Source organism: Marmota flaviventris, chromosome 1 (genome assembly GCF_047511675.1).
Source record: "Marmota flaviventris isolate mMarFla1 chromosome 1, mMarFla1.hap1, whole genome shotgun sequence".
NCBI lineage: Eukaryota > Metazoa > Chordata > Mammalia > Rodentia > Sciuridae > Marmota > Marmota flaviventris.
The window spans coordinates 211,705,323-211,726,878 of NC_092498.1; the positions used below are offsets into that span (position 1 = coordinate 211,705,323).

General features: G+C 49.1%; 2 protein-coding genes across 9 annotated transcripts in view; both read left to right on the plus strand.

The window, feature by feature from the left end:
* Ap1m2 (adaptor related protein complex 1 subunit mu 2) overlaps positions 1-17,176 on the plus strand; it is a 29,808-nt gene extending 12,632 nt beyond the window's left edge. For 3 of the 8 annotated variants that reach the window (XR_011704776.1, XR_011704778.1, XR_011704781.1), the window contains one exon: positions 5,977-6,265. Coding sequence is in view for 2 of the 8 variants with exons in the window: in XM_027955248.3 (XP_027811049.1) it covers positions 7,212-7,253; positions 8,762-8,918; positions 9,147-9,214; positions 10,964-11,094; positions 11,204-11,351; positions 11,444-11,570; positions 12,035-12,183; positions 12,286-12,357; positions 14,832-14,990; positions 15,884-16,009; positions 16,285-16,360; positions 16,743-16,765 (1,278 nt within the window). In the remaining 6 variants the exon portion in view is untranslated. Of the gene's footprint in view, positions 1-749; positions 812-4,002; positions 4,080-5,976; positions 7,254-8,761; positions 8,919-9,146; positions 9,215-10,963; positions 11,095-11,203; positions 11,352-11,443; positions 11,571-12,034; positions 12,184-12,285; positions 12,358-14,831; positions 14,991-15,883; positions 16,010-16,284; positions 16,361-16,742 lie in introns of those variants that run through there. The other 5 variants (XM_027955248.3, XM_027955249.3, XR_011704774.1 and 2 more) reach the window with 5 other exon arrangements.
* Positions 17,177-18,799: 1,623 nt separating this feature from the next.
* On the plus strand, positions 18,800-21,167 carry Cdkn2d (cyclin dependent kinase inhibitor 2D). Its single transcript, XM_027955261.3, has 2 exons — positions 18,800-19,183; positions 20,210-21,167. Exons 1-2 carry the CDS (start codon positions 19,043-19,045, stop codon positions 20,567-20,569), a joined length of 501 nt encoding a protein of 166 aa, XP_027811062.1. The 5' UTR covers positions 18,800-19,042; the 3' UTR covers positions 20,570-21,167.
* The last annotated feature ends 389 nt before the right edge of the window (positions 21,168-21,556 follow it).

Below are 21,556 nucleotides of genomic sequence, written 5' to 3' on the forward strand. Positions count from 1 at the left end.
AAGAGGATGGCAAGTTCAAGGCCTGTCTAGGCAATTAGCAAGACCCTGTGACAAGATAAGATAAAAAAGGCTGAAGATGCATGTAGCTCTGTGGTACAGCACAATGGGTTCAAACTTCAGCACCAAAATAAGGATAATAATGCCCAGTGAAAGAGATCAGACACTTGTTTCCATAAAATTCTAGAACACATAATCAACTTAAGATAGCAGAGCATACCCCTCAGTAAAAATTTAAAAATGTGGCATATATACACACATGGAATATTACTCAGCAATAAAAGAGAATAAGATCATGGCATTTGCAGGTAAATGGATGGCGTTGGAGAAAATAATGCTAAGTAAAATGAGCCAATCCCAAAAAAACAAATGCCGAATGTTTTCTCTGATGTAAGGTGACCGACCCATAATGGCATAAGTAGGGGAAGCATGGGAGGAATAGAGAAACTCTAGATGGTGCAGGGGAAGGGAGGGGGCAGGGGGTTAGCAATGATGGTGGAATGTGATGGACATCATTATTCAAAGTATGTGTATGAAGACATGAATTGGTTTGAACATACTTTATATACAAACAGAAATATGAAAAATTGTGCTCTGTATGTGTAATAAGAATTGTGATGCATTCCACTTCATGTATTTAAAAAATAAAATCAAAAATTAAATATTAAAATAAAACAAAACAAAACTTTTAACTGATCAAATAAAAAAAAAAAAAACAAGATAGCAGAGCCTAGATTATGGTTTGCCTTCAGGGGCAGTAGCCGCTGGCAGAGGAGCTTCCGGGTGACAGAAAACAGAAGTGTGGTTTCCACAGGTGGGTTCAGTGTGTGAAAACTTGACTTCTGCCCTTTCTCAGTGTATGTTTCATTTTTAAAATGGAAAAATTTAAATAGTTCTTGAGAGGGCTGGGGTGTAGCTCAGTGGTAAAGCGTTTGCCTAGCTTGTGTGAAGCCCTGGGTTCAATCCCTAGCATGGGGGGAGGGGAGGAAGTGGTTTGGCAAGTTATAATGGGACTGAATGTTTATACAGAGCTTATTCAGCATTAGGCAAGGTATTAAGTGCTTCACATTAAATCTTTGTGACCACTTTCCAGTGAGGGAAAGTGACACAGAGAGGTTAAGCAATTGACTCACAGTCACACTGTGAACATGCAATTGTATAAGGATTTGAACCCACGCAGTTGGATTCCAAGACCCCCAGACACGCTCCTCCCCCATTCCCTGTCATATCCCTTTTGCATAGCCTAGCTAGGCTCCTAGCTTGTATTGTTGAGTAAAACTAGCAAGTTACACGTAGTCACTTAGTCCAACATGATATGGGGAAAAGAGAGGGAGAGAAGAACAATAATCAGGAACCTCACCACACAGGAACACATGCACACAGGCACACACAGAGCCAGAGAAAGATCTGGACAGTCCTCAGTTAACAGAGGGACCAGGATGGTGGGGTGTTAATCAAAGGGGATTGCTTTCTCTATGACATTCTCTAAGATAAAGTATTCATCTGTTTCTGGGGTAGGTAAAAACTCTATTGCAAAATATAACTTTAAATAAGTCAGTCACAAAGGTCCCTAGAGTCCTCACATGCATGGAGACAGAAGGCCAATGGTGGGTGCCTGTGGCTGGAGAGGGAGGATGGAGAGTTAGTGTTTACTGGGTTCAGTTTCAATTTGAGGAGATGAAAAAGTTCTGGAAACAGATGGTGGTGATGCTTGCATCAAGAGTGTGTTCCATGCCACTTAAAAAGGGTTCGAGGGACTGAGGCTGGGGCTCAGCGGTAGAGCACTCAACTAGCACGTGTGAGGCCCTGGGTTCTATCCCCAGCACCATATAAAAATAAACAAATAAAAATAAAGATATTGTGTCTATCTACAACTTTTTTTTTTTTTTTTAATGGTTCGAGCTGGGCGCAGTGGCACATGCCTGTCATCCCAGTAGCTTGGGAAGCTGAGACAGGAGAATTGCCAGTTCAAAGCCAGCTTCAGCAATGGTGAGGTGCCAAGCAATTTGGAGAGACCCTGTCTCTAAATAAAATACAAAATAGGGCTGGGGAGGTGGCTCTAGTGGCTGAGTGCCCCTGAGTTCAATCCCTGGTACCAAAAACAAACAAATAAATAAATAATAAAAATGGCTTGAATGACACATTTTTGTTATATTTTGCCACCATAAAAAGTTTTAAATTGACTTCAAAATATAAGGTGCAACAGGGCTGTGAGGGTAGCACTAGGCACTGGGAAAGCACAGAGCAGGGATCCGCCCCAGACAGGGGTGGGCAGTCAGAAAAATCTCTGAGAGCTGAGTGCAGTGCGGAGGGACAGTGGGTAAAGAAAGCAAAACGGGGTGGGGGGGGGAGTTTTGCAAGCAGGGGTCAGGGGTTAGGACCTGAAGAAAGAGCGTAAGAAGGGGGAGAGAGAGGAACTAAAACTAGGGAAGTCACTGTGTCTGGGGCAAGGAGTTCAAGTGGTGCCATGTGGCTGAGGTCAGCAGGGTGTGGTTGTGCCAGATAGGGCAGCTCCAGGGTAATGGGGAGCTATGGTGGGTGGGGGAGTGAGTGAGGGCCCCAGCAACTGTGAGTTTCAGAGAGATGCCTTCAGTGGGTGGAGAAGGGTATGAGGATGGGGCCCCTGGAGGCAGGTCCCTGAGGGAGGATGCCCACATTTGGGAGGAACTGGGACAAGGCTATACAGCCTCTGGGGGACGGGGGTGGTTGTATCTAAGGCAGGGCAGGCTGGGCAGAGCCAGAACACAGAGCTGTTCTGTTCTCTGACCCCGCTGAAGCTTTTGGGCTCATGAATTTTTCAGCCAAACAAACCTTGAGTTTCGGATTCCAGGGCGCTGGGCCCAGGCTTTCGGGTTCTCTATACAGTCTGAAAACATCTCAGGGCCCCAGGAGAGGGATTCTTTCAAGGTTCGTGGCTGGTAGGAATACAGAGCACCCCCACCCTCGCTCCTTTGGGCAGAGGCAGCATAGAATCTCAGGCTTAGGCTTGGAAGAGCTGGAATTCCAGTTGGATGACTTTGTGCAGGTCACTTATCTTCTCTGAGCCTCAGTTTCCCTCTGTCAAGTGAAGATAATGGCCTTCCCTAAACCAAAGTGTTTCCTTGAGGGTCCCTGCTTGGGAGGTGTTCAGGGCAGTGCCGCATAAGTCAGCAAAGCCATCAGCAGCCTTGGTTGAACCAGGCTCCAGCTTCTAATTCCGGCTTAACAACCTCCTTGCCGTGTGGCCTTGAGCAAGTGGCTTGACCTCTCTGTTCTGCTGAGGATATGAACAAAAAACTGTGTCAGATGATAAGCTCTTAATAAATGTGCAATACTGCTGTCTTGGAGATGCTGGATTGGAGAGGAAAAAGGAGTGGGGGAGGAGGCCTGATAATTGTTGCCTTTTCAGTTTCTTCCCTGAAGTCCCCACTCTCTGGGGCTAATAAAGGTCTGGGGCTGAGATAGAGGAAGGAAAGATGAGACCTGGGCTGGCTCAGGCCACAGCGCATCTGAGGTAGGCTGAGGTTTAGTTTCTCTTTCTTTTCTCCACCCTCCCCCAAACTGACCCACCGTTAATCAAGATCACAGAAAGCCCTAGGGTGGATCCTAGGTCCTCAACTGCTGATGTTCATGGGGCATCACTGCATCCCACAGTCCAAGGAAAGGGCACATGACTGTTATGTCCATTTGGGGGGGTGGGTAACTAGGGATTGAGCCCAGAGATGCTTAAGGACTACATCCCCAGCCCTGTTAAAAAAATTTTTTTTATATAGTTGTAGATGAACAAGATGCCTCTATTTTATTTGTTTATTTTCTTTCTTTTTGTGGTGCTGGGGGTTGAAACCAGGGCCTTGAGTGTGTGAGGCAAGCACTCTACCAACTGAGCTATGTCCCCAGCCCTTACTTATTTATTTTATGTGGTGTTAAGATCGAACCCAGTGCCTCACACATGCTAGTCAAATGCTCTGCCACTGAGCTACAGCCCCATCCCCATCCCCAGCCCTTTTATTTCTTATTTTGAAACAGGGTCTCTCTAAGTTGCTGGAACTGAACTTGAACTTGCCATCCTTCTGCCTCAACCTCCTGAGTTACTGGGATTACAGGTATGAGCCACCACACCCAGGTTCATTATGTCCATTTAATAGAGGGGAAACTGAGTTATAGTGATGTGATCACACAAAATGTTGTACAACATTTTTAGCACACAGGATCATATGAGGTCAGGTGTAGAATTTACTGCCTTTAGCCAATCATGTCAACACTCAAAAAGTTTTGAATTTTGAGTTGGGTGCAGTGCCACATGACTGTAATCCTAGAGCACTGGGGGTGGGGGTGGGGAGCTGAGATGGAAAGATCACAAGTTCAAAGCCAGCCTCAGTCTCCACAAGGCACTAAGCAACTCAGTGAGACCCTGTCTCTAAATAAAATATGAAATAGTGCTGGAGATGTGGCTCAGTGGTTGAGCACCCCTGAGTTCAATCCCCAGTAACCCCCCCCCAAAAAAAAAAGAAGAGAAAAAAGTTTTGGATTTTAGAGTTGGTGATAGTTTATTTATTTTTTATTTTTTATTTTTTTGTACTGGGGATTGAGCCCAGGGCCGTGGGCATACTTACTGAGCGACACCCCAAGCTCAAATTTTGGAGCATTTCTGACTTCATATTTTCAGATTAGGGATGCTCTACCTAAATAATCATACGAAATTGTGTCAGCTACATCCCAGGCAGTGTTTCAACACCAGGTTGCATAAAATAACTCACTTAGTTGGTACCACAAGTTAATGAGGAAAGCAGAACGATTAGCCCCATTTCCTAGATGTGCAAGCTGAAATCCAGGAAGGCACAAAGCAAAGGAAGATTCAAACACAGGCAGCCAGCTCCGGAGTCCTGGTGCTTCACCAGCACACAAAGGGCAACAAAAACTTTGCTACAGCCAGCACCAGGCAGCAAGGGGCGGGACTGAGGCAGGAGGATGCAAGTTCCTGGCCAGCCTGAGCATTTAGTGAGAATCTGTCTCAAAATAAAAAATAAAGTCGGGTGCGGTGGCGCAAGCCTGTAATCCCAGCGGTTTGGGAGGCTGAATCAGGAGGATCTGGAGTTCAAAGCCAGCCTCAGCAACAGCGAGGCGCTAAACAACTCAGTGAGACCCTGTCTCTAAATAAAATACAAAATAGGGCTGGGGAGGTGGCTCAGTGGTCGAGGGCCCCAAGTTAAATCCCCAGTACCGACCCCCGCAAACAAACAAATAAAAATAAAAAGGGCAGGAGATGTAGCTCAGTACTAGAGCGCCCCCTGGTGTCAATCTCTATCATTGGGGGAAAATTATGGTGGCGGGTCAAGTTCAGGGGTAGAGAGCTTCCCCAGCATGATCCAGGACCTGGGTCCCATCTCCAACACTGAAAAAGCAAACAAGAAAAAAAAATCCCTGCAGTGCGATTTTGTTTTTCAGTACTGGGATTGAACCCAGGGGTGCTTTACCACCAAGGTACATCTCCAGGCCATCCATCTATCTGGCAATTGGGGATTAAACCCAGGGGAGCTTTACCACAGAGCCACATCACCAGCCCTTTTCATCTTTGTTTTGAGGCAGGATCTCCCTAAATTGCTGAGGCTGGCCTTGAACTTGCAATCCTCCCTCAACCTCCAGAGTCACTGGGTTTACAGGCATGTACCACCACGCCTGGCCTTTTATTTTTTTCTGTTTCTCTTAGGATCATCCCTTTTTTGTCTGTTTCAACCTCGTGTCTTTTGGCCTCCCTAGAAAAAGAGCAGTGACATTATCTATTTCAACTCTCACTGAGCCACAGATGATGTTTAATAAATAAATATTCACTTACTAAATAAATCATCCTCGTAAAAAAACAGCTTTCAGTAGGATATGGTGGTGCTCTCCTGTAATCCCAGCGGCTCAAGAGGATCAAAGCCAGCCTCAGAAATGTATTTTTTATTTACTTTTTTAAGAGGATGTAAATTCTTTTTTTTTAAATATTTATTTTTTTTTTAGTTTTCGGCAGACACAACATCTTTGTTTGTATGTGGTGTTGAAGATCGAACCTGGGCCACACGCATGCCAGGCGAGCGCGCTACCGTTTGAGCCACATCCCCAGCCCAGCCTCAGGAATTTAGTAAGGCCTTGGATAACTTAGCAAGAATCTGTCTTAAAAAAAAAAAAAAAAGCTTTAAGTGCTTCTGAGTTCAATCTCTGGTACTAAAAGGAAAAAGAAAACAGCTTCCATATGCCCAGTTTAGCACACACAGTAGTTGCTCAATAAATATTTGTTAAACGACTGTTATTATGTTTATATAATAATCCACTTATTTTCTGACATTCTATCAACATCTAGTTGTATTAGAGTAGGAGTATTTATTTTATTTTGTTTTTTTGCTGAGGATGGAACTCATGGCCTCATATATACAACTACAGGAACATCACTGCCACTGATCTAGTGGATCTATCTACGCTTCCAGAGCCTTTTTTTTTTTGAGAGAGAGAGAGAGTTTATTAATATTTATATTTTAGTTTTCGGCGGACACAACATCTTTGTTTGTATGTGGTGCTGAGGATCGAACCCGGGCCTCATGCATGGCAGGCGAGCGCGCTACCGCTTGAGCCACATCCCCAGCCTTTTTTTTTTTTTAATGAGTGAAAAAGAACACTAGGATTAAGAAAAGCAGCTACATTTGTCCTACTCTGAGTGCTATCCATGGTTTCTAGCACTGAATGGAAAAACGACTGAGTTTGAAAAGAGTCATTTAGTAGTAAAATTTATTATATGGATGGATGAATTGGACAAATATTGAGTCGACAGCGAGGGGCTCTGGGGACAAACATAAACAGGACGAGGTCCTCCCCTACTGGGACTGACATTCCTGTGGGAGAGATAGGGAATGAACAGGAAGGGTGACTAAGTGGAGGATGGCCGGAGGGAGGAATGGAAGGAGGGATGGTTGGGCGCATGGAGGGCGGGCGGTCAATTGGACCGGGTTCTGTGCGCCCCAGCACTCCTGAGCGCCTAGGGAAGGCGAGGCGGGGCCGTGGTTCCGCGCTTAGTCTAGCTCCTCCCAGACCCTGTGGCCAGTCAGGTCGGCCGACGGCGACGCTCACCTGGCGGCCTCCCCTTTAAGAGGCGCTCACCTGGGCGCTCACCTGGGTGCGGGCGCTTCCGCAGGAAGTGGAAGCTGCACGGTCGTCGCCTCTAGGATCGCCCCGTCCGTCTCCCAGGTCCACCGGCCTCCACCATGTCCGCCTCAGCAGTTTTCATTCTTGACGTCAAGGGCAAGGTGAGGGTGACTAGAGGGACTGTGGGGCCGACAGGTGAGGCGCGCTCCGTGGGATCCGGGGCCCACCTCTCTCCTCCGCACAGGCTAGGCAGGTCTTGGAGGCGTGGGGACACCGCCGTCCCCAGCAATTCCTGGGAGTCCCGCTTACTCCCCAAGTGGCCTGGGGTCAGTCAGACTCTCAGAGCCTCCATTCCCCTTTATGTAAAAATGGGGACAACAGGGCCGGGCTGCAGCTCAGTTGGTGGGGTGCTCGCCCCGCGTGCACAAGGCCTGGATTCAGTCCCCAACGGGAACAACAAAGGTCCCCACCCAGTGCTCATTAGCATACGTATAAACCACTTGGCTTAGTGGCCCTGCTGCAAAGTTAAGCGCTCTGTAAATCGAGATTCATTCCATCGCCAGTGTTAATGGCACCTCTGGGGAAAGGGGCTGGAACCCTCATTTCCCTATGGGCCCGCCTTGCCCCTTCCCTTAAAGGTGGTGATGACAGTGATGGTGAAGGTGAAAACATAGTAGTGAGAGCCAGGCGAGGCCGCTCATGCCTGTAAACCCAGTGGCTCTGGAGCCTGAGGCAGGAGGATCACGAGTTCAAAGCCAGCCTCAGCAAAAGCAAGGCATAAGCAATTCAGTGAGACCCTGTCTCTAAATAAAACATAAAATAGGGCTGGGGATGTGGGTCAGTGGTCGAGTGCCCTTGAGTTCAATCCCTGGTACTCCCCCCTCAAAAAAAAAAAAAAATAGTAGTGAGAGCCCAGCTAGGGGGTGGTACTGGCCTATAGTCCAGCTACTCAGGAGGCTGAGGCAGAGAGAGGATCACTGAGTTTCAGATTAGCCTGGGCAACATAGGGAAACCCAGCCTCAAGAAAACCAGCAAATAAAAATTAAAATACAATAAAAACAGGTAATACCAACCTCTCCCATGGACAAGAGCAGAATTCTGAAGCCTTGGTTCGATTTGTTTCTGCACTTCTTATGACTTATAAACTCAATTTACCCAATCTGTAAGACGGAGATGCTGATGTGGCAACAATGAAATAAACTGAGAAATGTCAAACCTTTGTTCCTTTTATTTTTTTGCGGTGATGGAGAGTGAACCTAGTGTCTCATGCATTTGAAGCAAGCACTCTGCCGCTGAGCTACATCACAGCCCTTGTTTATATTAAGATAGGAGCTTGCTAAATTACTCAGGTTGGCCTTGAACTTGAGATCCTCTTGCTTCAGCCTTCCCAGACACTGGGAGTAGCTGGGATTACAGGCTGAGCATCACCATGCTAGCACAATCCTCCTTGGCAGGAAGCACACTGGGTTTCAGTGAGGGCTCTGAATACATTAGCTGTTGTTATCATGTGCCCATTTTATAGGCAGGGAAACTGAGGCACACAGAAGCAGAACCTTGGCTTGTTCCCCTCAACTGGGAAATCCAGCCAGAACTGGACACTCTGAGGCCCCAAGGTTGTGGGTTCTCAGATACTGGGGGTGACCAGGTCATCCCCTTTATCCACCCTTAGCCCCTGATCAGTCGCAACTATAAGGGCGATGTGGCCATGAGCGAGATTGACCATTTCATGCCTCTGCTTATGCAACGGGAGGAGGAGGGTGCCCTGGCACCACTACTGAGCCATGGCCGGGTCCACTTCCTGTGGATCAAACACAGTAACCTCTACTGTATCCAGCCCAGGTAGGGCCCCTGGGGGCTCAGGGTGGTGGCACTTAGGCACTGAGAGGGTGACCTAAGGACAGGAATTGCATAGCACATCTGCAGTGACTCGGGTTATCTCTAGGGGTGGTTTGCATGGGGGTAGTGGTGGGACATAGATTGGAAGTTCAGGATCTGTACTGCATTTGAGCCCCACCCCTCCAATGTCACCTTTTCCTTAACCTTGCTGCGCCCAGTGGTGGCCACCACACTGAAGAATGCCAATGCCTCCATGGTATACTCCTTCCTCTACAAGACTGTGGAGGTAAGTACTGGCCTCTCATTGGCCCACTGTTCTGTGCCCACCTCTTTCAAGTGTCCTATCTCCCAGGAAACCAGCCTTCCCTGGCCTTCTGTAGGGGTCTCTGGGTTAGCCTGTGCTTCCCCATCAAAGGCTCCTTAGCTGTTCAGATCATCTCTTCTTCTGGGTGCAGTGTAATCTCAGTGTCTTGGAAGGCTGAGGCAGGAGGATTGCAAGTCTAAAGCCAGCCTCAGCAATTTTGTGAGGCCCTAAGAAACTCAGCAAGACTTTGTCTCTAAAACATGAAAAAGGGCTGGGGATGTGGCTCAGTGGTAAAGCACCCCTGGGTTGGTTCAATCCCTGGGACACACACCCACACAAAAGATCATCTCTTCCTCTAATGCAGGAACCAGGGAGATCCCTGAGCCAGTGGGCTTAGGATCCAGCCCCAGCTTCCCCACTTCCTGTTACTTGACCCTAAACAAGTCCTACCTCAGGGTTGTTGTGCAATTTAATGAAATTAATATGTATAAAGTGCCTAGAACAATCTCCAGTGCAGTCGACCCTTGATATCCACTGGGGATTGGTCCCAGGACATTCCAAGATGCCAGTATCCAAGGATGCTCAAGTCTCTTGTATAAAATGTTCTAGTATTTCATAGAACCTATGCACATCCTTCTGTAGACTTTAAGTAATCTCAAGATGAAATTATAATACTAAGTGCTATGTAAATCTATATAAAGTTGTAGATTGTATTGTTTAGGAATCATGACAGGATTTTATTCAAGTTCAGCACAACATGCAACTTTCTTTTGGAACTTTTTTTTTTTTTTTTGGTACTAGAAATTGAACCCAAGGGTGCTTTACCACTGAGCTATCTTGGGGATGTGACACAGGTTCAAACATGAAATTAATTTATATTTTGCTAGGTGGTGGCATACACCTATAATCTGGGTGATTCAAGAGAGGCAGAAGCCAGGAGGATTGCAAGTTCAAAGCCAGCCTCAGTAACTTAGAGAGGCCCTCAGCAACTTAGAGAGACTCGGTCTCAAAACAAAAAATAAAAAGTGCTGTGGATATGGCTCAGTGATAAATCACCCCTGACTTCAATCCCCAGTGCCCCCCAAAAAGAAAATAATTTATTTTTTATATACACCTTATACATATAGACTGAAGATCTTTTTTTGTTTTTGTTTTTTTGGGTACTGGGGTTGAACTCAGGGCACTCGACCACTGAGCCATATCCCCAGCCCTATTGTATTTTATTTAGAGTCAGGGCTCACTGAGTTGCTTAGGGCCTCACCTTTGCTGAGGCTGGCTTTGAACTCGTGATCCTCCTACCTCAGCCTTCCAAGTCACTGGCATTACAGTCATGTGCCGCCATGCCTGGCTAGTTACAGTTCTCTATGACTCACATACAACAAAAAATACACACATACTTGATACATATATTTATAAAATCCTTTTAATTCCTTCCTCCAGAAGTCTTCTTTACAGAATCTTCCTAGACCTCTCTGCCCTCTAGAATCCTGTGGCTGCTTGTATTTTCCTCCTTACTGTCCCTGATTGGATTGGATTGGTTCTGTGATCCATCCATTTTCCATTTTCCCCATGAGGGGAGAGAACCTGTCTGCTTTCTCTAACATTAATGTTCCAGCACAGGCACAGAGTAGGTACTCAATAATTGCTTTTTGGATGGTGGCTTCAATGACTGCAGACACAGCCCATGGCCATAGCCACACCTATGTGGCAATCTGTGTGCCCCCACCCCAGGTCTTCTGTGAATACTTCAAGGAGCTGGAGGAGGAGAGCATCCGTGACAACTTTGTCATTGTCTATGAGCTGCTGGATGAGCTCATGGACTTTGGTTTCCCACAGACCACGGACAGCAAGATCCTACAGGAGTGAGTGGGCCACATGGGCAGCTGCGGCTGGGCCGTGGGTGGAAGGAATCCAGGAAGGCCCAGAGGTGTTCCAGGGACTAGCTGCTGGTCCCCGTTGCCCTCCTGCCAGGTACATCACGCAGCAAGGCAACAAACTGGAGACTGGCAAGTCACGGGTGCCACCCACGGTAACGAACGCCGTGTCTTGGCGCTCTGAGGGCATCAAGTACAAGAAGAATGAGGTCTTCATTGATGTCATAGAGTCTGTCAACCTACTGGTGAGGCCCCGCATCTCCACTCCACCCCCATCACGGCCTACCAGCAGGAGAGGGGACCCTAAGCCTGTTGACCTCCATGTGTCTGTCTGCAGGTCAACGCCAATGGCAGTGTCCTGCTGAGTGAGATCGTGGGGACCATCAAGCTCAAGGTGTTTCTCTCCGGAATGCCTGAGCTGCGGCTTGGCCTCAATGACCGCGTGCTCTTTGAGCTCACTGGCCGTAAGATTCTGGGGGATCCTCTGACCCAAGCATGCCCAAGGGAACCAGAGAGCCCAGGGCACCTGGGAACCCAAGGAATGCAGTCAGATCTGAAATAAGTTCTCGTGCGCCCTCTGCTGGTCAATCACAGTGCTGCAGTTGCAATTTAACTGAGCAAAAGCTTTTTCATTGTCAAAGCGCACACACTGGTGGAATTTGACATCCTCCTGCTGCATTCCAGGAGCAGCTCTCTATCTTGCCCTCATGGCCTTGATATTCTAGTGGGAGAAGACACATCAGCATCATGTTTAAAAGGCTGACATCAATATCCAGGCTCTGGCTTCACATCTTAGCTCTGCCCTACCAGTTGCTTATGCTCTCTGGGCCTCAGATTCCTCATCTGTCTACGCCTTGGTAGTGCTGGGTAGGGAAGGTGGAAATACCTACCCTGGCATCCAAGGTCACTGTCTTTACTGACCTCCGAGTTTCAGGCAGCAAGAACAAGTCCGTGGAGCTGGAGGATGTCAAATTCCACCAGTGTGTGCGCCTCTCGCGCTTTGACAATGACCGCACCATCTCCTTTATCCCGCCCGATGGTGACTTTGAGCTTATGTCCTACCGCCTCAGCACCCAGGTGAGGCGTGGTCAAGCCCTGTGGGAATGGGGTGGTGGTGTAGATGAGCTGGGATGAGGGTTGATCCCAGAGTCTCTGAAAACTCTTTTGTTCTGTCTGCAGGTCAAGCCACTGATATGGATTGAATCTGTCATCGAGAAGTTCTCCCATAGCCGAGTGGAGATCATGGTCAAGGTGGGTCCTGCGGCGAACATGTTAACGAGGAATGGTCTTTCCCACCTGTCTTTTTCCTAGTTCGACCCTCCTGCTGTTCTTCTGCTGCATTGTTTCCTCTTCGTTTATTTATTTTTTCTTCTTCTTTATATTGGGAATTGAAACCAGGACATTGTGCAAGCTAGGCAAGTGCTCTACCACTGAGCTATATCCCACCCCTTTTTATTGTATTTAGAACTGGGTCTCCCTAAGTTGCCCAGGCCAGCCTCGATCTTGTGATCCTGCCTCAGCATCCTGAGTAGCTCGGATTGCAGGCATGTGCCACCGTGCCCACCTCTTCAGAGTCCTTAACTTGTGATTTTCACAAAGAAAGTTCTCAATAATGTTTCAATAACAAAAGGGGTATTAACTATTCGTTATGTAATTTTAACTGACTCTGTACTTTGTACAGAGACTGAGGGATGTGAGAGAAGACCAAAAAATCTTGCAGGTCGGAGTACTTGCAGGTCAAAGAACTTGCAGGTTGGGACTGGGGTAGTGGCTCAGCAGTAGACTGCTCGCCTAGCACCTGTGAGGCGCTGGCTTTGATCCTCAGCACCACATAAAAATAAATAAATAAAATAAAGGTATTGTGATCAACTACAACTAAAAAATATCATTTCTTTTTTTTTTTTTATTTTTTTTTTATTTTTTAGTTGTTAATGGACCTTTATTTATTTTATTTTATTTTTTTTAATTTATTTTTATGTGGTGCTGAGGATCGAACCCAGTGCCTCACACATGCTAGGCAAGCGCTCTACCACTGAGCCACAACCCCAGCCCCCAAAATATCATTTCTTTCTTTCTTTCTTTTTTTTTTCTTGTGGTGCTGGGGATTGAACCCAGGGCCTTGTGCATGTGAGGCAAGCACTCTACCAACTGAGCTATATACCTGGCCCAAAACTAATATTAAAAAAAAAGTGGGGGGTGGGGCTGGAGTTGAGGCTCAGTGGCAGAGTGCTTGCCTAGCATGGGTGAGGCACTGGGTTTGATCCTCAGCACCACATAAAGATAAATAAATAAATAAAGATTAAAAAAAAAAACAAACTTGCAGGTCAGTTGATGAAATAGATCAATGATCCACAGATCTTGTCTGATAGGTTATCACCACAGGTAATAGGAGCTGGGCATACATGAGGCCTATGTTGTTTTTTTCTTTTTCCTTTTCTTTTTCTTTTTTTTTTTTTTTGGCAGGGGGTACCAGAGATTGAACCCAGGAACGCTTGACCACTCAGCCATATTCCCAGTTCTTTTTATGTTTCATTTTGAGAAGGACTTCACTAAGTTACTTAGAGCCTTGCTAAATTGCTGAGGCTGGCTTTGAACTCATGATCCTCCTGCCTCAACCTCCTGAGCTGCTGGAATTACAGTCATGTGTGTCCATGTGTGGCCCTACTTGATTTTTTTTTTTTTTAGTACCAGGGATTGAACCCAGGAGTACTCCGACACTGAGCCACATCCTCAGCCCTATTTTATATAGAGTCAGGGTCTCCCTGAGTTGCTTATTACCTCGCTTTTGCTGGGGCTGACTTTGAACTCACAATCCTCCTGCCTCCGTCTGCTGAGCTGCTGGGATTACAGGCGTGCCCCCCTGCACCTGGCCCAATCTTTCCTTATCCCATTCCTCTTCCCTTCCTTCGTTCCCTTTCATTCATTTCTCTCCACCTACTCCACTGATCTTCCTTCTATTTTTATTTTCATCCCCCTGCCCCTCATTTTTGATTAGCTTCTGTTTTTGTGTTTTTTTTTTTTTTTTTTGAGGGGGGGGCTGGGGGTTGGGGTACACAGTTCCAGCACTTCCAAAAGAGAGAGAGATCCTAACTCCCCTGTCCTCCTCTGTCCTGACCCAGCTCTGTCATCATTTACTTGGACTTGGGTATTCCTGGTCCCCTGGCTTCCACTCTTGGCCCCTATGTTCTATTCTCCAGATGATGCCTAAACACCTAAGCCAGCCAGGAGCTACTGCTCAGAACCCTCCATGGCTTCCATCTGACCTGGCATAAAAGCCAGGAACCCAAGGTGGTAGAGTCCCCGCCCAGTTTGCTCTGTTAAGTCCCTGCCTGCACTTCCTCTCACTGTCCCCTTTGTTCGTTCACTCCCTCCAGCCACACCAGCCTTCTCACTGTTTCTGAAGCACACCCAGCAAAATGCTACCAAGGGGCTTTGCACTAGCTGTTCCCTCTCCCTCCATCACCCTGCTACCACCACCCAGATACCCACTTGGCACCTTCCATCTCCTTTAGTTCTTTGCTTAAATGTCACCTCCCAGAAGCTTTCCCTGACCATCTGCCCCCTTTAAAGTCGTCATCCCAGGGGATGTAGATCAGTGACAGAACACTTGCCCAGCATGCAGGGGAGGCCCTGGGTTCATTTTCATTACTGAAAAGAAAGGGCTTGGTGGATGTTGGCAGAATATATCATTGAATTCTTCATGCTCATGCTCTCTCCCTGGACAGGCCAAGGGCCAGTTTAAGAAGCAATCAGTGGCAAATGGCGTGGAGATATCTGTTCCTGTACCCAGTGATGCTGACTCTCCACGCTTCAAGACCAGCGTGGGCAGTGCCAAGTATGTGCCAGAAAAGAATGTCGTTATTTGGAGTATCAAGTCCTTCCCAGTGAGTACTGGCGACAGGCAGGACATGTGAGGGAAAGAGGGCCTGGCATGGTGGGGGGATGAGGTGGGGAACGGATCAGGCACCCACATATGTATGTATACATGTGCTTATCCTTTGGGAGGGATAAAGGGTAGAACTCAGACCAATCTTCATGATGGAAAGTGGGTTTAAATGCCACATCCCACCCCAAGTTCTTAGGAAACCAGCCCTGGATTCAGATTTCTCACCCTGGACTTTCTGAGCCTGGTGAGTTTGGAAAATCTACTGCCCCTCAGGGACTCAGTTTGCTCATCTATCAAATAAGCTGACTGATGATTTAGCTACATCCTTGGGTCACTGGAAGATTTTTGTTTTTTTTGAGACGCATCCTGCTATATTGCCTAGACTGGCCTCAAACTCCTGGGCTCAAGTGATCTTCCGACTCACCCTCCTGTGAGGGGGGACTACTGGGGTACCACTGTCCTCAGCCACTGAAGGATTTGGTCTGTTCATGTCATCTGGGTATGGGGGTTGTCCTCAGGCCTGAGAAGACAGGAGATGGTAATTCAATCCCCGCACCTCTGGGTTTTACAGTTAGAGTCTTCCATGAGTCTTAAGCAGGTGCCTTTCCTTTCTTTTTGTGGTGCTGGAGATGAAACCCAGGGGTGCTTCACTACCGAGCCACATCCCAGCCCTTTTTATATTTTATTTTGAGAGTTTTGCTAAATTGCTAAGGCTGGCCTTGAATTTGTGATCCTCCTGCCTCACCCTCCTAAGTCACTTGGATTACAGGCGTGCGCCATCTCACCCCTGTATAATGGGCTGCATGCAGAGATTGCTCCAGGGACTGTCGTGAAGATGGTCTGGAATGGATAGGGGGCCCTTGTGCAGCTGATGTCCCCATGTATTCTCAGGGGGGCAAGGAGTACCTGATGCGAGCCCACTTTGGCCTCCCCAGCGTGGAAAAGGAAGAGGTAGATGGCCGGCCCCCCATTGGAGTCAAGTTTGAGATTCCCTACTTCACTGTCTCTGGCATCCAGGTAAGGGAAGCAGGTAGGGAAGTGCCTCTCTGTGCCTTCAGTGGGTTCCTTGTTTCTCCTGTGCCTTGTCTCAAGTCACCTGGGATTACAGGTGTGAGCCACCATGCCAGCCCACCTCTTTCCTTTCTGTCCTGGACCACCTTCTCTCTGTTCATGCCATGCCACTTCCTTATTACCCTGTGTCATATATTCCCTTGGCCCAAACCATCGTTCCCTTCTGACCCATGGCATCTCGCTCCTACAAGCCTGGGCCACCTCATTTTGTTCCCTTTCAGGTCCGTTACATGAAGATCATTGAGAAAAGCGGTTACCAGGCCCTGCCCTGGGTTCGTTATATCACCCAGAGTGGCGGTAAGGCAGCCTGGTTCCTGGGATGATGGGGTCAGGGAGATGGAGGAGAGTGGGATCTCAGGGCTTAAACAGTGCTAAAATTCAACAGCCAGCCCTGCCTGTTCACAAGCCACAGTGAACCTCTGTACATCTATAAAATGGAGTCAGTGTCCAGGTCCAGGTTGGGTAAGGTTAGGATAAGGGACTGAATTCTTAGTACTTCCATCTGCTGCCTGGAAACCAGATTGTTGTCAAGGTTACCTTGTTTAACTCCATCCTAAGCTTTGTTAAATACTCTCGAGAACGATTATGAATGCTGGGGCAGGGGATGGATTTTAGGGGACTGTTCCTGTTCCTCTTTTCCTCAGTTCTTACAGGGCCCCTGCTCATTGTTTTTCTGCAGATTATCAACTTCGTACCAGCTAGATGGGAGAAGAAGTGGGGGTTTGAACATGGGGGATCCCTCTCCTCAGGGCCCCTCTGCATATTTTAGAGAGGAGCTGGAAATGTGTGGTTGTGTGTGTGTGGTGGTGTTGGGGGGGGCAGGCCACTGACTTATGCAGTTTCCTGCTCCCAGCACCCAACCCCCTCCTGTATCTTCTACTAATGGGCTGGGAGGGGATGGTCTCTTTGCCTCCCTTACTCTTGGGCCCCCCCACCATGATTTTATATGAAGAAATATCATAGGGGCTTGAATCCCCCCCTCATGAGTGCCTTCTTGCAGTGTCCTGCCTTAGAGTGTACTGGGGACCCCTCCTTCTTCACAGCTGCTGAGCCCAGAGGCTCCTCAAGCCTGTTACTCTGAGCTTTAGGATGTCATTAAAATGATGAATCTCCTTGCTGAGTACATGCTTCTTGGCTGGGGCCTGGGGATGTCAGTTATGTCCCTGAAATGCTGATTGGGAGTGTCCATTTGACACATGTCCATTTCTTAGCCCTGGTCATCACTCGCCTAGGCTAGGGCAGTAATCACCCTGGTGACCTGCTCTTGCCTGAACTTCCCCACCACAGTCTGGTTTTCCCCAGTAGCAGGCAGAGGGGTGGCTGTTAACTTCTTTCTTTTTTTGGGGTTCCAGGGATTGAACCCAAGGGTGCCTAACCACTGAGCCACATTTCAGACCCCTTATAGCCTTGCTATATTGCTGAGGCTGGCTTTGAACTTGTCATACTCATGCCTTAGCCTCCTAAGCCGCAGGCTTGTGCCACCATGCCTAACCCGTGATTGTTAATTTCTTAGTCACATCAAGGTTTCTCTACCTAGACCCTTCCTGTGGTTCCAGTGTTGTTCAAAGTAAAAGCCAATGCAGCCCACAGGCCCCATCTGCACAACCCCACCCTATTTCCTACCACCCTCCCTGACCTCATCCCACTCTTACTTTCTAAGTCATAGCAAGCACACGCACCTCAGGGCCTCTGTGCCTTACACCAGTCTTGGTTTCCCCACAGAGCCATGTGGCCCCCTTCCTCACCCTCAGGTTTTAAATCAAATGCCACCTCTTTAGGTATGTTAATTCCTGTGACCTTGACCTGTTTTATCAGTTCCAGAGCCTTTACCACTGTAAAGAGATTTAATTACTCCTCCTGCAGCAGGAGCCGCCTGGCTAGCTCTCAGTTGGGCGCCTCCAAGAGGTGCTCTGTAAAGATTTGTATAAAGACCTCTGTGGCCACCTTCTGCCACTCTCCTGGGAGGCTCGCCCACGTGGCAGCTGTAGGGTCAACTTTTCTCACTAGCTCACCCTGAGCCAGAATATGATTTCGTTCTCACGCAACCCATTTCCCCTTTTGTGTTTTTTCGTGGTTTCTGACGCTAAAAGTTCCTTGAATGTGCGATCCCAAGTGTCCAGAACGGTTCTTGCATGCGGTGGAGGAATGAATGAAAGTGCTTAGCACATATTAAGGGCTAATAAACGCTTCTTAGATGAATGGATGCTAGGAGGCCGGACCGAGAGGCTCCAGCCTTGCCTCCCTTCCCTCTGGGGGGCACCGAAGTCCCAGAGAAGTCCACGCTACACTCTTCCTGACCTTTCTCCCCGGGGCAGTTAAACCGGCTCCCTTTCCCGCCCGCCTGGCGGGTTTGAAAACCGAAAACCCCGCCGTTGCGGGCGGCCCACCGTTCGCCGCTTCCTGGCCAATCAGGAACGATACCTCCCACGCCGGCGCTCGGAACCTCCCCGGCGACGCTCTGTCATTGGCTGCCAGGAGCATGTGGGCGGAGCTCCATTAGGTTGAGGGTTTGGCAAGGAGGCTCCGCTACTGTGTAGCGAGTTTGTAAGAAAACAAATTGGCGGTGTTCGGGGGTGGGGCCTCGAGTGCGCTGACTCCGCCCCCTGGCGTCTGATTTTTGCCGCAGCGGCGGCAGCGCAGGCTCAGAACAGACCCCGCCCGTCGTGGAGGAGGGAGGGTGAGTTGCGGGGAGACCCTGCCCCTAAGGGGCGGGCGCCGGGCAGTGCCCTACCGGCGGCGGAGGGTTGGGCCGAGTTCCCAGCCCCTCTCCGCCCGCCCGGTTGACAGGGGGGAGAAGCCGGCTGCGAGGGCGGGGGTCTCACGGGAGCCTTGCGCCAGCGAGCCAGGCCAGGAGTCTAGCGTAGGCCGGGCGCACCGGGGCCGAGCCCCGAGAGGGCTGTTTGGGCCAGCAACGGCTGGCTCCCCGGCACTAACCGGGCTGGGGTGTGGCGGGGGGCTTCGCAGGCCACCAGTATCGACATGTTGCTTGAGGAGGTCCGCGTTGGCGACAGACTGAGTGGGGCCGCGGCCCGGGGCGACGTGCAGGAGGTGCGCCGCCTTCTGTACCGCGAGCTGGTGCACCCCGACGCCCTGAATCGCTTCGGCAAAACGGCTCTGCAGGTGAGGCCCGGCTGGCCAGGGGCAAAGGCGGGACTGTGGAACCCAGCGAGGGTTCCCTTCCTTGATGACCCCCTGGGCTCCAGTCCTTCTCTAGGCTGATATTGTACCTAAGGTCCCTTTTTTAGATGGGTAATGGGGGGGGGGTGAAGTGGGGGGTTGGGAGAGCTTTTCATCTTTCCTTGACGATTCCTTGTTTTCTGCGTGCGGGGAGAATTCGTTTTCCTTTGGGAGGTTCTTATTCAGCGGGTGGGTTTCAGCTTCTTTGGATCCCAGCTTCATGAGATAGCTTAAGTTTCTTGGGGCTTCCATGCAGAGAGCTAGTCTCTGGAAAAGATGAGTTCTTGTCTCCCTAAGAAGGGACCCCTTTTTCTAGGTAGTCCTCTAAAAGTTATCTGGTTATTTGAGGGGAGTCTTCATTTCTGAGGATTGTATGGATTATTGGCATCTTATGGGGGCCCCAATAGAACTGTGTCATATTGTGTGAGGTCTCTATTCCCTGGGAACATTTTACAGGGGAAATGCCCCACTTCTTGAGGGACATCAGGTATCCCCAGGAAGATTCCCTTATAAAGGATGGGGCTTTTTCCTGAAAAAAGTATTTTCAAATTCTCTGGGCATTTCCTTTCCCTTGAGACACCTGCCAAGTTATTTGGGGGCAGTTCTCAGTCTCCAGGGGCTCATTTCCTGGAGGAGGCTTTAGATTTCCTGATGATTTCCCATATGTGGGGGGCTCTGTTTCCTTGAGGTAGGGAACATTCTTGGATTCCTTGAAAGTTCTCCTGGAGGTTATTCTTTTTGTTAGGGTCTCACTGTATTATTATGGGAATGATCAGCTTCTTGAGGATCCCAGAACTTGTTCTCTTGGGTCTCACTATCCCTGGGGACTGGTGTTTCCTGGAGTGTCCCCATTCTCTAGAGGACCTCTTCTCTTGCATTCTCTATTCGTGAGGACCCCTCTTTTTGGATGACCATTTTCTCTCCAGTGACCCTTCCTTGGGGACTTCCTGACCCTCTGTCGCAACATAGGTCATGATGTTTGGCAGTCCCGCCATCGCTCTGGAACTTCTGAAGCAAGGTGCTAGCCCCAATGTTCAGGATGCCTCCGGTACCAGTCCAGTCCACGATGCAGCTCGCACTGGATTCCTGGACACCCTGAAAGTCCTCGTGGAGCATGGTGCTGATGTCAACGCGCCTGATGGCACTGGGGCGCTCCCCATCCATCTAGCTGTGCAGGAGGGCCACAGTGCTGTGGTCAGCTTCCTGGCTCCTGAGTCTGATCTTCAACACAGGGATGCCAGGGGGCTTACACCCTTGGAGCTGGCAAGACAGAGAGGGTCTCAGGACATCATGGACATCCTGCAGGGGTGCACAGTGATCCCACTGTGAGCCAGGGCCACTCTACCCAGCAAGAGAACCCACTAGGTTCTGTCAGAAGAGGAGGGAAGAAACACTTTCTCTCCTCACTCCTCTTGCTCTTTACAGAAGGGGGAGGAGGACCAGTTTGTGGCTTATTGGTGTTGATTTTTGGGGGAGTGTGTGTTTGGGGGACATTTCTCATTTGTTTTTCTCACCCCTTTTGGTGTGTTGGACAGAGAAGGGCTCCTATAGGCAACAGCCACCGAAACGGTTCATTTTGTCTGCACCCCAGGCTTCTGGGGCTGCAGACTAGACCCAAGTGTAAAGCCTTAAAGCCCCAGCCCCAGAGTGAGTCATCACCTCCAAGGCTCCAGGAACCTGGTGACTTTGGCCGGCTGTGCTCAGAGAGATCCCTGAAGTGTGAGCTCTGTCTTGGGCATGGGGGTCAGGGAGGGAAGTGTTTCAAATCAATAAAAGGGTAGTATGAGTAAATATTTTGTTGGAAGCTTGTTTTCCAGTCTCTTGTACAGCGTTTAAAAAAGAGATTCTATTTATTAAGCTTTATGGAAAAAATTGTGTGTGATAATTTAATGTTTCTACCCATTAAATTAAAATTTGTGCATGATCACGGCTTGGGTGGCTTCTGATTTGTGAGGTTGAGATGAAGACTCACGCGACCAGAATGTCGATGGGGATGAGCATCGGGGTCGGGGGTCGCGGAAGCTGTGGGGGAGGGGAGAACGTGGTCACTCCCAGAGCGCTAGGGTGAGCGAGCTGGGTGGGGCAGCGGTTGGCGCTGTCGGAACGGAAGGGAGGCAGGAAACCGCGTGTGGAGAAAGGGCCCCCAGATGTCAGCTGGCTGCCCGGAGCCAGAAGGGTGGGGAGGTGGGCGGTGGCTGCGGCCTTCCCCGCAGGGGCGTGACCCATGGGCGGGACAGCGGTCACAAGGCAAAAGGGATCCCGGAACGGCTGGGGGCGGGGTTAGGCCCACACGCGCGGCCCCGCCTCTTTTAAAGT

Coding starts and splice junctions, on each gene's coding strand:
- Cdkn2d (XM_027955261.3), top strand. CDS start 19,043: ATGTTGCTTGAGGAGGTCCGCGTTGGCGACAGACTGAGTGGGGCCGCG. Junction 19,184..20,209: donor TCGGCAAAACGGCTCTGCAG/GTGAGGCCCGGC, acceptor GTCGCAACATAG/GTCATGATGTTTGGCAGTCC.